The 16,641-nt window shown below is 37.8% G+C and overlaps 1 protein-coding gene across 2 annotated transcripts in view; it reads left to right on the forward strand.

Annotated features, from left to right (window-relative positions):
* The window catches only part of TRIM23 (tripartite motif containing 23), a 28,636-nt gene extending 12,956 nt beyond the window's left edge, over positions 1-15,680 (forward strand). For both annotated transcript variants that reach the window (XM_030004406.2, XM_030004405.2), the window contains exons 3-11: positions 237-358; positions 1,254-1,532; positions 2,143-2,325; positions 2,868-3,083; positions 4,159-4,293; positions 10,249-10,378; positions 10,496-10,606; positions 12,058-12,182; positions 12,529-15,680. In XM_030004406.2, the coding sequence (XP_029860266.1) occupies positions 237-358; positions 1,254-1,532; positions 2,143-2,325; positions 2,868-3,083; positions 4,159-4,293; positions 10,249-10,378; positions 10,496-10,606; positions 12,058-12,182; positions 12,529-12,708 (1,481 nt within the window). In that variant the 3' untranslated portion in view covers positions 12,709-15,680. The remainder of the gene's footprint in view (positions 1-236; positions 359-1,253; positions 1,533-2,142; positions 2,326-2,867; positions 3,084-4,158; positions 4,294-10,248; positions 10,379-10,495; positions 10,607-12,057; positions 12,183-12,528) is intronic.
* The last annotated feature ends 961 nt before the right edge of the window (positions 15,681-16,641 follow it).

The raw sequence follows: 16,641 nt of genomic DNA on the forward strand, positions 1-16,641 counted from the left end.
ACCTGCATAAATATTAAGTAGTTCCATGATGAAAGGAGGGAAGAGGATGGAAAGGTAGTGTGAGCTTACACAGAAAAAGTGGTAGTTGTATCTCACTCTAGTTAGTATCACTGTAGTTAATGTACTCTTAATATTTGTCAGTATCTCAGCCGTGGTTTGTGGAACTTCTCATCATGGTATGTGCTTGAGGTTTTTCTTCCTCTCCTCCCCTTCATTTGAATGTTTCTCAAAAATAGGAGATTCTGGTGTCTGGGGCTTGAAAAAGAATTTTGCTTTGTTGGAACTCTTGGAACGGTTGCAGAATGGACCTGCTGGGCAGTGTGGGACAGCAGAAGAAGCCATTGATCTATCTGGAGAGGTACTGAGTTTTAAAAAAAGCAAAAAGTTTGTTACATTTGATTAAAGTTATCTCTAGATAGAAAAAAATGAAAATCAGTTTTTTGCCAAATCTAATTTCACTAATAAAGCTATTGTTTTCTTTCAGTATCTAGTATTAAGGCTTCAATTAATTGCTTCATAACTGATTGCTGATCTGTACTAACTAAAGCAGAAAATGAAATGGTATTGCCGAGTAGGCATACCTTTTTCCCCTTTTTGGGGCTTTTAAGATTTTTAGAAAAGGTTACTTATTTGGATATTTTACAGTGATTTAAGGACAGTTTTCTAAAACTTCTTAGAAACTCTTCCTAAAGAGTTAAACTCTTCTTCTTGGGTAGTTGCCTTTTATAGTCATTTGATAGCACTACATCATGTGATAGTACTTCATTATCAAAACTAGCTGCTTTAATCATTTCACTATTAACAACTGGTATGAAAAAAGTATCATGCAGTGCTCTTCTAGGAATAGATAACTGTCCTAAGTGCTTATTTGTCCATTGGTGTTTTGTCTGTATGTAAATTTGTAATTCTTTGTTCTGTAATGAGTGCCTTGGAGGAAATGACTGGAGCCTGAATTATTTTATCCTCCAAACCTTTACAACTTCCACTGAGGTTTGGATTTGTAAAATCACTCAACACCTCTAGAATAATTGATTGGAGTTGACTGTAAAGGAAACTGACTTTTATTTTTTAAAAATTTATTGAGAACTTAAAATCAAGTTTTCAAAGTTGGCCAAATATTTATTAGTGTGTAACTTTTAAAGAAAGTCTGTTTTCAGTCTGATAGGGGTGACAGGTTTTCTGATTTTCCGCAGTTATTGGAATTAAATGTTAACAACTTCAGTTTTGTCTTTTTTTTTTTTTTTTTTGGTTAGAGTATCATTCGTTGTGATGAAGATGAAGCCCACATTGCATCTGTATATTGCACTGTTTGTGCCACTCACCTGTGTGCAGACTGTTCCCAGCTTACGCATTCTACAAAGACACTAGCAAAACACAGGCGTGTACCTCTTGCTGATAAGCCTCATGAGAAGACCATGTGCTCCCAACACCAAGTGCATGCTATTGAGTTTGTTTGTTTAGAAGAGGGCTGTCAGGGGAGTCCTCTTATGTGTTGTGTCTGCAAAGAATACGGGAAGCATCAAGGTCATAAGGTACTGCTAATAATCTGTTTCTAGTCATGCCATGGGGTGGCTTGCATAATTATCCAATTAAAGTATAAAAGATTATCAAGAAAAGATGGTAGATTCTTGATGTGTCTTTACAGAAGTAACTTCATACTGTTCTTTTGTTTTCCCTTTATTTCAGATGACTGCCATGGTAAAATTACAAGGAAAAGCCCCATTATTTCTAAGACCGCAATAAATTATTTATATATTAAGATGGACAGTCCCTTTATCTGATGCTTTTCTGAACTTCTCACAGCATTGACTCACCAGTTCTGAAAGTTGTTTTCATTATGCAAACACTAGGTTCACCCAAGCTGGTGCAGTCTAAGTGCCCTTCTTTTTTTATAATTGATTATGGTAAATGGCAAATTTGTATGTTTACTTGTGTAATTGCTAGATGCTTATCTTGGTCTCAGCATAATCTGTAACTCCTGATTGTGTTTTAAATTGCAAGATGGTTTTAAATTCTTGCTTGCCTTTGCTATATATACACATATACATACACACATATATACATTAAATATGTAGTAAAATAGAAAAGATTATTAAGGAAGATATTTATGATTGATCTTTGATATGTTGCTTTTCATTATAGCATTCTGTCTTGGAACCAGAAGCAAACCAGATTCGTGCATCCATTTTAGACATGGCCCACTGTATAAGAACTTTCACAGAAGAAATCTCAGATTATTCCAGAAAATTAGTTGGAATTGTTCAGCATATAGAAGGAGGAGAACAAATAGTTGAAGATGGAGTTGGAATGGCCCATACTGAACATGTATGCTTTTTTTTTTCCCCCCACGTGCACAGACTATTTGCTTTTTGTAATAACCAAGATAAGGAATTTCTCTGAAAATTATACATAGGTTTTATAAGACAATACCTTAAGTTCTTATGTCAACTAACTCAGCATTGAGGCTTAAGCCAGCAGGTAGAGGGGAACTTGTGGTCTGTTACAATGTTTTTAGGCTACATGAAAATAGGGAGATAGTAGGGAAAGCTGTATAACTGGTACTACAGTATTGAAGTACAGTGACAGGTTGCATCTGTTCTCAGGTGCTGTGATACTACTGAGGCTTTTCTCCCTGGTCATTTTTTGTTAGGTGTGTATATATAAAAATAAGCTACTGAATTATTGGAGTAACTTCTTGAAGGACCTTACTCTTAGGGCTGATAAGCCATTCTGTATAATTGAGACTTGAACTGTGATGCAGCCAAGCAGATGTGAACATAAGTTAGAAATTGAATAAAATGAAAAATGTACTTCTGGAATCAACTGGTGTCCTTAATCCTCTGGATCTCCCAACTGTGACACTGTAGGTACCAGGGACTGCGGAGAACGCTCGCTCATGTGTCCGAGCCTATTTTTCTGATCTTCATGAAACTCTTTGTCGTCAGGAGGAAATGGCTCTTAGTGTTGTTGATGCTCATGTGAGAGAGAAGTTAATTTGGCTTAGGCAACAGCAGGAAGACATGACCATCCTATTGTCACAGGTTTCAACAGCTTGCCTTCATTGTGAAAAGACTTTACAACAGGTAGGTTGGCCAGTGAACTGTAACATATGACAAGATACATGGAACTGCAGACGAAGTTTAGGCTACAAATGAAAAGGTCAGATCATACTCTGCATTTTTATTTCCTTTGCAATGTTAAAACAATAATGATATAACACGAGATTGAAGTTTCATTTCAAGGGGGTGTTAGACAAGGATAATCACTACAAAAGCATCAAGTCCTCCAGTTGCTGGGAATCCTGTGGCATGATTCCCTTGTCTGGAGTAATTTCTAGTTATTTGTGAGGTTAGTGGGAAGGAGAGATGAAACTGAAGCAAAAAAGCTACGAGATTTATGGGAAGGATTTTACAGTTGCAATTACCAGTACAGGTGCTTGCAGATAGTTGCCATACAAGGCTGTTAAGAAAAAATGTTTTAGGACTAAATAACTCTCGGTAGCACTTGTAATACAGGTAATTCAGCTTATTAAATGTGAAGAAAGTGGCTATATAAGTGTATCTGGGTGGTCCATTATTCACTTAATTTAGTGGTAGCAAGAGGTAAATAGTATATGTAGCAAACAGTAAACTGAGTGTGAGAAATTACTTCATTAATGTGTTATTTGTACTTTTTTTTTATTTGTTCGGAGCCAGTGTCTGGTTGCTTACTCAGATGTACTTTTAACAATGCAAATGTTCGCATCATTAATGGGTGGATATTACTCTCTTTGTGTTGTGTGTTGCTGTATGCTGCAAAGCAGCTGCTCTATTCCAGCTGATGGAATGATATATACGAACGATATAAATATTCTTTATATATTAAATTACTGTCTTTTATAATGTATATTCTTATTCCTACAGGACTAAGAGAGGTCAAAGAAAAAGTTTTTTAAAACTGCAGAACTATTTAGTATCTATTAATTTTAAGGAAGAATGACAAGGGCTTCACGTTTGTATTGCAATTTTAAGCAAATCTATTTTGTAAATGTGAGTTTCTTTAACTAGAGTACTTCTGTGTAAAATGCTTTATTTCCAGCCATCATATTTACATTGTGTTTGGTTATTTTAAGTAAATTACTAAAGTAAAGACATGCTTTTGTTTTCTTTGTCTGTTTAGGATGACTGCAGAGTAGTGTTGGCCAAACAGGAAATTACAAGGTTGCTAGAGACGTTACAGAAACAGCAGCAGCAGTTTACAGAACTTGCAGATCATGTACAGCTGGATGCTAGCATACCTGTCACTTTTACAAAGGTATTCTTAATCTCATGAAAGTACAGCTATCCACTTTATGAAGTCCCAAATGTAATTTAAAAGAAAGCAGGAATGATATATGTTCATTATGATGCTGTATTTGTTGCAGCAAATTTAGGCAGTTCAGTATCAGTTAGAGCCACAGTGTCGTCTTATATAATGAATGCTGTGTGGTATTTGAGCAACAAAACCACTGTACTGTTGGAATTAGTGTGAGAAACATTCATTTGACATTGACTACATCAGTAGCTTTGTTCAAACATTAACTGCTTTCTTTTAAATATGTAAGATGGTATTTTTGAATTCTAGAAACACCTTCCTTTGGAAATATACCTGATTTATTGTAAGTTCAACTCAGAGCAGGAATCTACCCTTTGTTTTTCCATGTATTTTTGGCTTTTTCATGAAGACAGCATAACTTCTGCAGGATGTTTATTATTTTATTTCCTGAAAATTGCACACCTATTTTTAAATGCAACAATGCTATTATAACTTTCAGTTTATAATATTAAAAGTAATGTATTTCTTTCAATTTGTTAAATGATAATTTGTCTTGTAGTTGCTTTGTATTCACTGATAGTTTAGACACAGTTCATATTCTAAGTAGTTGGGGTTTTTTATTGCTTTACTATCATTTCAATACCACCTATTCTTTGAAAGGGATGAAATTATTTGGAATTTGATAATGGTGATACTTTTCACATAGGAGATTAAATAAATTTGAAACTCCAAAGAGCAAGAAGTACTTTGATTTATGGGGTTTTTTTCTGTTCTGAATGGGTGAAAGAGGAATAGCATCTATTGTTGCTGAGGTGAAACTGAGGATTTAACTGTTGCTGTTGAAGTCTGTACTATAAGGAAATGAATGCTTCCATGGGGATTCTGTCCCAGTTCTTCTTGTTGTCAGAAATCCAATTTCTTCCAAATAATTTGTTTTGTAACTTCAGTATATTTGAATTTCCATGTAATAGTTGCTTTGTCAGATCAATAAATGCAACATTTTCATTTCTGTCCCTCTGTTCCCTATTCAGCAGAGACCAGAGTTAGTAGGGTCAGGGAGACCTCTTCTGCAAACCTCCATTGTTCCATGAATGAAGCAGCATTCACATTTCACAGATGGTGAATTACGTTCTGTGTATTAAGAGCTGATTGATGCTGCCATCTCACAGGGCTGAGTCAGAGAGGCATTTTGGATGTGTGGTTTTGTCTTTAGGAGCTGTTAATCTGACTCAGAAAATTTTGATTGCCAATTTCTGAGCATTTACAAAGAGAATGGTTGCAGCCAGCTAAGTTGTAATAGGAGATCTGAAATAAGTCTCAGCTTGGGGGACTCAGAATTCTTCCAGTGTCTCTCCACCTCAGCTTTCTTTAGAAAAAAATAGGACTTCTATTGTTTTTCTCCTGTGACAAATTGGTATTTTTATGAAATATTCTGAAGCTTAGATTCTGAATTTCAAAGGTGCCAAAGCAAATGTCATTTTTCACAAAAAGAGCAGCAGTCATGAAAAAGTAAGGTGAAAATCATTACTTCAGTCTCTTACTTTTTATGTTTCCTCCCTTCTGAACAAGTTTCAAGCTCTCTTTCTACACAATGGTTTCTTAGAATACTGTCATGCTGATGGCCACTGTTGTGACTTGTAGTGAGGCTTGTTGTACCTGAAAGGTCTGTGCCTGGCAACAGATTTCAGACAGAAATAAAACCTTCAGATCAAAAACTGTAAATTGCTATTATATCACTGAAAAGGTCTTTCTCAGAAACTCTCATGCACTGAAGGCTGCATCCATTATAAAATTAAAAAAGCATTTCAAACAGTACCAGATCAAAGGAACATTCCATATCCAGTGAAGGTTGTGGAAATTTAAGGAGGGGAGGGAGAAATCCTTTCCACTATTGAAAGTGAGTAGGTTTTATCCACATTTTTTTTGTTTCACTGATGACATGAAAAACATGGATAGTGCTGTTTCCTCTTCCTAAACCATCAAGGGAAATGCCACATATAAAGCTCTGAAGGGAGGATTTGGATAATTCCAGGACAAGATGCTGAAAATCTTTCAAGAAGTACATTAATATATAATAATTGTTTCCCAGATGTTGTTAATATATTGTTTCCAGTGGATCCTCCTTTACCTATGTATTTATGAGGACTTTGACCAAATAAGGTTGAGATGTCTTCATGTACTTAGTTTGTTGGCAAGGAAATGGCTCCTCATCCAGGAGCGTGATCCTTATTTGAAGAGAGAGATTGCTGTTTTGTTCTGGTCAAATGAGAGCAGTGGCTGTGGAGTGTTATATACAGGAATAGCAATTGGTCATCCTAAATATTTGTGTGTACATACTGGGGAGAGGGAAAATAATTAGGAAAACAGTACCTCAGGTAGTAAAGAGCACTTATCCATCATTGTTGAAGCAAGTATGGGAAACTGCTAACCCTCACCAACACCAAGAGTACCCTAGAAGACAGTAATCGATCAGACGGAAAGCACTTAACACTATCTTTAAGTAAAGCTATATACAGCTTTTGTCATGTCAACAAATTCTTAACAAAGATGAAGGACAAGGACAAAAACCCAAGAGATCACAGTTGTGTGATTTTTTTCTTCTGCACTTTCTGTATTGAGATTTAAGAAAACACCAAGTTTTACTTAAACAGAAATCACAGGTTACCTGTTTCTAAGTATGCTATCAAGTTATGCACCTGCCAGAAATGCAGACACGTAGGGGTTTTACTGGCCAGATTTTTTTAAATAACATTTTTTATTAAAGGTGCTGATATAGTTGATGCAGAGATAATTTTTCTTCATCTGTCAGTCTCTAGCTGTGATCATCAATAGCCAATTATTTCTGACTCGTATTACAGGTGCTATACATTATTTTCTGAGTAGAAACTTTTCTTGCGAGGTTCTTCCTAAGGTGACAGAACTGCTTACACAAAAAGTGGAAATTTGGTGTCCATCACAGATTGCATTTTGATTCCTTCTGAGAGAGTACAAACATACTGAGAACAACCTGTTTTCACTCTAAAACTTACAGAAAGCAAACTGCAACAGGATGGCTAAATTTGACAGAATCATTCATCTCCTCTACTTCTCTGATGCTTTAAGTTGCACGGGCCAGCACTGCCTCTGCCCTCTAGCCATGGGAGCTGTAATGGTGACTGGTGCTTCTGGTGGTGCCCTGAGAGCACGGCCAGGCTGGCTGTTGTGGTTTAACCCCAGCCAGCAACTAAGCACCACACAATCGCTTGCTCACTCCCCCCACCACCCAGTGGGAAGGGGGAGAGAATCAGAAGAAAAAAAAAAAAAAAAACCTCATGGGTTGAGGTAAAGACAGTTTAGTAAGTAAAGCAAAAGCTGCTCACACAAGCCAAAGCAAAACAAGGAATTCATTCACCACTTCCCACCAGCAGGCAGGTGTTCACCCAACTCCAGGAAAGCAGGGCTCCATCACTTGTGGCAGTTACTTGGGAAGACAAACACTGTCACTCCAAACGTCCTCCCCCTTCCTTCTTCTTCCCCCAGCTTTATATGCTGAGCCTGATGTCATATGGTCTGGAATATCCCTTTGGTCAGTTGGGGTCAGCTGTCCTGGCTGTGTCCCCTCCCAGCTTCTTGTGCCCCCCCAGCCTCCTTGCTGGTGGGGTGGTGTGAGAAGCAGAAAAGGGCTTGGCTCTGTGTAAGCACTGCTCAGCAGTAACTAAAACATCCCTGAGTTATCAACCCTGTTTCCAGCACAGATCCAAAACATAGCCCCATACTAGCTACTGTGAAGAAAATTAACTCTACCCCAGCTAAAACCAGCACACTGGCTGACTATCAGCAAGCTCTGGCCATAGCCAGGTTGTTGCCTTCATCAAGAAACCTATAAACTTAGCAGTTCTATCCAGAGCTGCCTCTTTTCCTTCCTCCTTCCTTTCAGGTGCAGAGAAGAACTGGGAACATTCATCCCCAGAAATTTTAGACAAAATCAGAACTGAGGCTTGAGTGTGAAAAGGGTGCTGGAGGCATGGCATTTTTTATATTCCTCAGTGCCTTTTGCATACTTCTTTGTGTTCTTGCTCTTTGCCTATGTGTTTCCAGCTGACATGCTTGTCAAGAATCTGCCCACAGGTTTTTCTTCTTCAGAAGGAGATAACCCTTTCTGATAACGTGCTGTGTTGCAATGTTGTCACTGAATTTGGCAACTTCAGCTCTGAATCCAGAAATCTAGAACTTAGAAGAAATTTATTAAAAAGCAAATAAGTCTCAATGTTTTATTGTCCAAATCTCAAATATTCAGTTAGTCTTTTGGTTTTGGAGCATCTGTCTTGTGTAGTGTCAAAGCTGTAGGGCTGAAACTGCTCAGCTTGTACAAGTTCATTTCACAGATTCAAATAAAGTCATTTTTTCACAACAAACAGCCTGTGGAGTTCTATGCCAAGGATCTTCTGGGCCCTAAATGTCTGTGGTTTCAAGAAGCAGACAGACAGATTCATAGATGAATAATACATCAAGATCAGTTAGTTGCAGACACCGCACTGTTGGCTCACTAAGTCCATGAGCTGCAAGCTGTTTGACACAGGGAGGGTGTTTAGGGCAGTTATCACTTTTTGCTTTCCTTGTCTCTTACTTTTGCATGCATCCATCTTTACCTAGTTTCAGACAACATGCTAGATTAGCTGGACCTTTGACCTGACTCTTAAACTTACAATCATGGTGTTGCTTACTTTTGCATTGTGGTTTTTGCAACATTTTTTTAATTACTTTTTTTTAGAAAGCAGTTTGTTGAGCTGTGTTTACTCTCTTTGGAGACTGCAATAGCGTAAGGTCATTGAATTAATCTGTATTGATTATTCTGGCAATATGCTGCTTCATCTGTGACAGAGGGGAGAATGGAATTGCATGTCATGATGACATATATCCAGCTATATAATGGATCCTGTGTGTGTGTATGTGTGTCTATCTCAAGTCACCTAATATAGGTGTTTATATATCCAGTCACGCTGGTGCATGTTGGTCTTGTACCAGGAGAGGTTGTAGCATTTTTGCACTCAGTAAATAGCATTTCTAATGCAAGAAGAAATGAAAAGCTGTGTGGGGTAGACACAGGTTTTTGTGTATTGCTTACCTAGCACAGCGCTGTCTGGATTTTGCAAGAAAACAATGTATTGCCACATAGTTCTGATGATTGAAACTCTGGTATTTGATCAAGGTAGCATTTCTAAGTACATCAAAATATGTTTCAGGGGTACCTAGTAATCTTAGCCTATGTTGTTTATTTTACAATTTATGGTTTGCTGCTTTATATTAGTAATACCACTTGACTGCATTGTTAGCATCAGCTTGTTCAATACTCATGGTAGCTTGGTCTAAACTACAAATAGGAAGTTGATTCTCCTTCCTTGCCTCCAAGCAAGACTTGAGGTGGGGGGACATTGTTTGTTTTTCTTCAGATTTCAGATTACTGCTTAATGCTAATAATGTTGCTGGTTTAATGTGGTAAAGGATTGGAAGTGGCTTGAGGTGAAGAGGCATAGCTATGGAGCCTCCAGCAAGGAAATAGTTCTGTAGGTGGGGGCATCATAATGTGACAAAACATAGTGGAAAAGCTACAACACCAACAGAGAGTTCTCTGGTCAGAGAATTCTACCTGATTACTATGAACAATCCCTCATGTGGTTTGAGCCAGATTGATGAAAGAATTTGAAATTTTATTAAGTACAGGCATACTAGAATGAGATTGGCTGTGTTTCTAAAAGGCATGTGATAACGCAGGCAGAATTTACAGGTTCACTACAGAGATTATTGGGTATTTTGGTTTATGTTATTGCTGGAGGTGATTGGTGATTGTGCCTTGTATTTTTGGAGTCCATCCATTTAATCACTTTACAAATAGTGACAAGATAAGTATCTTAAACATAGTTTTCTAATTTGAATTTCCTAAACTTGCTCTTGTTTTGTGTATGCTGTTTCTTCCAGGACAACAGGGTACATATTGGACCAAAAATGGAAATTCGGGTTGTCACTCTAGGATTAGATGGAGCTGGGAAAACAACTATTTTGTTTAAGTTAAAGCAAGATGAATTCATGCAGCCAATTCCAACGATAGGTTAGTAGCAGCAATTTAAATGTAATGATTTTTCTGAATGTTTGACTTACATGTATAATTTGATTATTTTATATTCATACAGAACAAGACTATAAAACTTTAATATTTTTATTCTAGGTTTTAATGTTGAAACAGTAGAATACAAGAATTTGAAGTTTACAATTTGGGATGTAGGAGGGAAGCACAAATTGAGGCCCTTGTGGAAACATTATTATCTCAATACACAAGGTGAGATTAATACAACTTTTAAACTGTATTTTGTCTTCTAGCTTGTATTTCAGAGCCAAAAAGTTTATTAATAGAAATAATTTATAACAGTAGAAAATTGTTCATCTAATGCAAAGTACAGCTGCTGGATTCATGAGCTAAGAAATTTTAATCCAGTTGGCCATAGTGTCTGCTGCATGATAAAGGCACGTTCTCCATAAATCCATCAGACAGTTTGTGAAGCCAAACAAAACTAGAATCTCTGTTAAACTGGTTATAGCTGACAACAGACAAGGTGCAGCATTCCAAAGTTTGCATAGTGAGAAGTAGTACTTGCCAGGTATGAAATTTAAATAGCACTTGAAAGGAAAACACTCAGCCTTTAGGAGCCTTTAGTTAACAACTTAAAAAATTCTGCAAAGTTCTGTAACATCTGACTTGGTATTGCAGTGTAATATCTGGTCATAGACTAGATTACTGATTCTGAAAACTTTGATCTAAATGGTGCCAACTTAGAAATTCATGCTGTCCTTCTGTAAATCCTCCATAGTTGTTTTCCAAATTAGAAAGGGGTTCCTCTTCATTAATTCATTCAGAATTATCTGAAATACTTAGGAAATGACAAACATCAGTTATGTGCTCAACTTTGTGCATTATTTCGGCCTTCATTGCAAACTTAAACATTTTAAATTCTTCATCTTTTCAAACTTAAAAATTGTATTTTGGGATTTCTGTTGTTCTCTTAAAACTTATTGTGTAAACGCCAGTAGCATGGAATCATGTCTGCCTTGAAGAATTGTATGTTGGAGAGAAATTCTTAAGCAGTTAACCTGGTGCATAACTGCAATTAAGTTTTGTTTAGTTTTGTTGGGATTTTTTCATTGCAAAAACCATGAGTTTAAATTCTGTCCTCTAGCTCTGCCTCTCTGACTCTCTAGTCTTTCTGGCATCTTGGTTACTCTCTGTAGTGGATAGTAAAATCTACTGCTGCTGTCAGGTCCATGGCAATCTTCTCTGGACTGTGTAGTCTGTAGCTGAAGGAAGCTGTGCCGATTTGGCTGAACCTGTAGATTTTACAGCCAGTTAAGGGAAACTGGAACAGTTGATTGTGTATAAATGGAGTTGATTGAGTATAAATGGATCGAGAAGTGGTTTAAACTGAGATACTCAATCCACACATAGTAAATCTGGTTTTAGACCTAAGTAGTTAAAATATCACAACCTTTATGTTAGACTAGGCAAAAAGCAGACTTTTTTTTTCCCTGTTTTAGGATGAATTCTACATTTTTGTCAAACGTATAGAGGTATGTAAGGCATTTCTCAGTCCTCCTGGATTTGAAATTGAAGTTGTGCACTGCTGAGAAACTTCACATACAATACTGCTAGAAAAAAAAGAATTGTGTAAGTTGAAAGCTAATTTTACAGAGTTTATATTTAAATGTGTGTAAAACATTTCTCTCTTTCTTTCATAGCGGTGGTGTTTGTTGTTGATAGCAGTCACAGAGACAGGGTCAGTGAAGCACACAGTGAACTTGCAAAATTATTAACAGAGAAGGAACTGCGGGATGCCTTGCTCTTGATCTTTGCTAATAAACAGGTACTGGTCATTTTTTTCACTCTGTTACTTTTCCTCAGTTTGTGTATCAAATTCCAACTTTCTGAACCCTCTGCTATGGGTAGGGAATGGTAATGCGGAAAGAATAAAATGTAGATGTTTTCCTTATGTTTAATGCTGGCAAAATAAGTGGTGGTAGAGTGCTTAGTAAACTCAACAACCAGTTTTATGGTAACAAGTAGTAAATGCGTAACTGGTTTATTTGGCTTTTGTGTTTGGAAAGCTTTTATGTGATCTGTAGCTTCAGTCTAAGCCATTCGTTGAAAATAAAATGCTTCAAACATAATACAAAATAATAATTGAGTCATTGTATCTGATTCTGTTGCAGGATGTAGCAGGTGCACTTTCAGTAGAAGAAATCACAGAACTGCTGAGTCTCCACAAACTCTGCTGTGGCCGGAGCTGGTATATTCAGGGTTGTGATGCCCGAAGTGGTACAGGACTTTATGAAGGATTGGACTGGCTTTCGAGGCAGTTAGTGGCTGCTGGTGTCCTGGATGTGGCTTAATTTTACAGCAGCTGCAATTTAATGTTATAGTTTACTCTTTTGTTTTGTTTGCACGATTTAGGATGTTGTAGCCTGGTCTGCTGTCTGAAGAGGGGACTTTATTTAACCTGGTGGTTACAGAAACATATAAGCCTTTATCCTAGATCGGATAACTGGTTCAGTAAACTTGTGCTGTTACAGTGTTTTTGAAATTTGATACAAGTAATGGAATGGGCTCATTACAAGGGTGCCTTTAAATTCTTTTTGGTGAAATTAGGGTGTCGCAATTTAAAATTCTTCCCTGATAAAATATACATTGGAGTTCACCTAATAATTATAACAAGGTTAAAGTAGTTAATTGGTGTCAGAAAATTTTTGAGTCGTTTAGAAATACTTTCCCAGGAAACTATTCCAGAATCCATCTCAAGTTATTAGAGTAGCCAGCTCTATTAGTCAGAAATAAATGGTGCTACTCTTTAATATCTAAAGAATGCATTTATCTAAAGGTGGCATTGAAAATTACATGCAAGTACACCACAAAAAGAAAATGTTTCCCCCATTATTTATTCCCTGTTTGTTACCGGATGGCAGCATAACTGGGCAAAGAAATCTGAGAATGGGGAACAGTGTTGCAGGGCTAGGGGGGTGTGACATTGTTTAGCTACTCCTTTTCTGGTTGAGGGGGAGGAGTTGGGGTTTTTTGTTAACTGTACACATGCTAAATTATTTATGGAAAGACTATAGTGATATTGGGCTGAAAGTGTTTTGTGCGTGCTTGAGGACATAATCTGCTGTTAGAGGTTAAGGTTACTCCTCAAGAAGTCAAATGAAGTTTAAAAAAACCCAAACAACTTCTTAAAGAAGTAGTGTGGTGTAATGTCAATCCAGCTATGTACTGTTATGTAGAAGTCATGCTTCCAGATTAAGGTGGTGGCCTTAAAATATTAAATAACACAATGTAAAAGCAGTGTACACTAATTATAACTCTTACTTAGAAGAGCAGATGGTAAAATGTGATATAAACCTTCCATAATTAGATTTTCAGTTCTTACTGTATCTTCTACATGGAACTATCACCAATGCCTCTATTTTCGGAGATTGCTCATTCACAAACCCATGAAATATGGGTATAGTGCTGTTTAAATTCAGAGAAGGTTGCAACGACTTAGTGATGTCTCTTTGTCCGCTGCACATGCAACTCTGCTAACAATTTTATGTCTGGTATGCACAGCAGAATCTTCTGCCCTCCTCTTTAAGTACACAGCCATTGCCAATTGAAGAACCATGCCATGGACCTCTTCGTGTCGGGAGAGGACCTATGAAGAGCATGGCCAATAGATCAAAACTGCGTATCATCAACTTTTCTTACTGGAGTAGAGGTGAATCAGGAGAACCAGACAGGGAAGTGAGCATGGTTGTTTCACAGATGGGTAGATCTTTTTACCATGCTGAAAAGCGTGTTTACCTGTGAGAGCTGTGAACTTCACCTGGCAAAGAAAATGTACCCCATTATCTGTGGCTTTGGCTTTTATTGTAATGTTACCAATTTTATGATGTTTTCTCACTACATACCTTTGGTAAAGCTAAGAATGTATAAACAAATAATTTAGTACATTTGCACTTTTCTTCAAGAGGAAGCAGTTAAGGTAACTACTTCCTCATGATGACACTTATTTGTAGTTTTCTCTTGTTACTTAAATTTCCTGTAAATGGTGTTAAATGCAGCTTCAGATTCAGCAAGTCTAATAACTTGGAATAGGAGCTGAAAGAACGCTAAGCTTTAAAGTAAAATGTTTGTGAAATGGGTTTCAGTGCCTATGTAGGTGCTGAGAAGGAGTATTTACTCTTTCTTCAGACAACCTGACAAATTTGGAAATAGTTTACAATGGAGTGAAAGGTGTTTTCTTGCACCTGCTGAACTAAAAATTGTTCATCCTTCCCAGCCTGTAACTTCTTGCACAATAGACAGTTGGCTGCTCTGACTTGAGCATCTGCTTAGCCTGTACTGCAGAGCAGTCCCAGACCTACTTAGGGCTGACTGTCCCTTCATAGCTTTTTTTTTAAATATGAACAAGTTCTGCTAAGCATGGTAGATACCTTTTCCTGGAATATTTTTAACAGAGAAGACATGCATCCTTTAGAAAAATCCTGATTCTGTAATTTTATTTTAGCTGGCTTATACTTCAGTTATACATGCCTCTCAGTATAGTTCTACTACTTTAAAATGTTCAGGGTGACTAGTTCGGATTTTTTGTAACATTACATTTGAGGGCAGAGGAAAAATTCTCACTCATGCATATTTTTGAGTACAAAAGATTGCTTGTGACACATGGAATGCTACCATAAAAGTGTTTTTAAATGGAATTTATTTAAGATGACTTGAAGTAACTGTGAAAGTGTTGCATTCATCTGTGAACTCTTCAGTGTAAACCAGTACACTAAGAGGTTTATTTGTATTATAAATTAATACTACATATAAATTGCTTCTGTTATAAATTTAAGCTTGTTTCACCAGTTTCACTGAACTTTAGTTTTTAGTGTACTGACTTATGCAGTGTGTAATTGGAATATTTCCTCAACTAGAAGTCACTCAAGCATTACTAACTGTGAGGATTATTTGAAAAGACTGAATAACTTTTCATAGGATTTTGACTTAATTGTGAAAGTGAGTATGTATAACATCCAGTGACTGTGTTGTGGCTTTCTTTAAAGAATCTCAGCTCAAAAATAGTATGTCTAGGTTAACTGAAAAATAATGTTTTATCACTTGATATGGTCTTACTGTATGCTACCTTCAAATTTATTGTGGACTATGTGATACAGGATGGTTTTATTCTGAGATAGCTCTTATTCTGAATTGTTGGAGTAGGTGTGGATGTTATGTAAAGATTTCTTGAAAGAAGGGGTTCTTTTAGTGGAAACAATTCATGAGCTGCTGCAATTTGAGTTGCCCAGAAAATGAATTATTTTCAATAAAAGTATCTAAAACTTTGTGAATGAGTTTTTATAAACGTCGTTTTTTTTAAGGTCATCTCAGAATAGAGGTGTGCTACATTTAACTTACTGTAGAATTTTTCTTATTGATCCTGAAGATATCCCTTTATCTCACTGAAGGTAAGCTTCCTAGTGGTAGCACCTTTTGAGGGACTGAATTTGATTAGCATGCATCATGTCTCATTTCATGAATGAAGTTACCAGAACTGTAAACTTCTGCATTTTGTATGAGTGTCCTGGTGTTATGTGAACATAAACAGTCAAACTTAATGATACTGTATTTGGAGTAGACGTAAGTATCCAACATAACAACAGGACCATTACCTAGCCACATGTTTTGGGTTTGTGTGGTGGGGTTTTGGTAGCGCAGGAGGGGCTGCAGGGGTGGCTCCTGTGAGAAGCTGCTAGAAGCTTCCCTGGATCCGCCAGACCCACCTCTGGCCAAGGCCGAGCCCATCAGCGATGGTGGTAGCGCCTCTGGGAGAAGGGAAGGGGAACCTGCAGTGAGTAGTGGGATTGGAATGTGACAGAAACCCCTCTGCAGACAGTGAGGTCAGTGAAGGAGGGGTGGAGGAGCGGGGGAGGAGGGGATGCCCCTGCAGCCCGTGCTGAGATGGCAGGCTGTCCCCCCCAGCCCATGGAGGGGAGTGGGGGAGCAGATGCCCACCTGCAGCCCGGGGAGGACCCCACCCCAGAGCAGGGGGATGTCCCCAAGATGGCCGTGACTCTGTGGGAAAGCCTGTGCTGGAGCAGTCTGTGCCTGAAGGACTGCAGCCCGTGGAAAGGACCCACCCTGGAGAAGTTTGTGGAGAACTGCACCCTGTGGGAAGGACCCATGCCGGAGAAGTTTGTGAAAGTCAGACTGTCTCCTGAGGGACCCCCTGCTGGAGCAGGGGAAGAGTGAGGAGTCCTCCCCCTGAGGAGGAAGGAGCAGCAGAGACAAGGTGTGATGAACTGACC

The sequence above is a fragment of the Aquila chrysaetos genome, chromosome Z (genome assembly GCF_900496995.4).
Source record: "Aquila chrysaetos chrysaetos chromosome Z, bAquChr1.4, whole genome shotgun sequence".
Lineage (NCBI taxonomy): Eukaryota > Metazoa > Chordata > Aves > Accipitriformes > Accipitridae > Aquila > Aquila chrysaetos.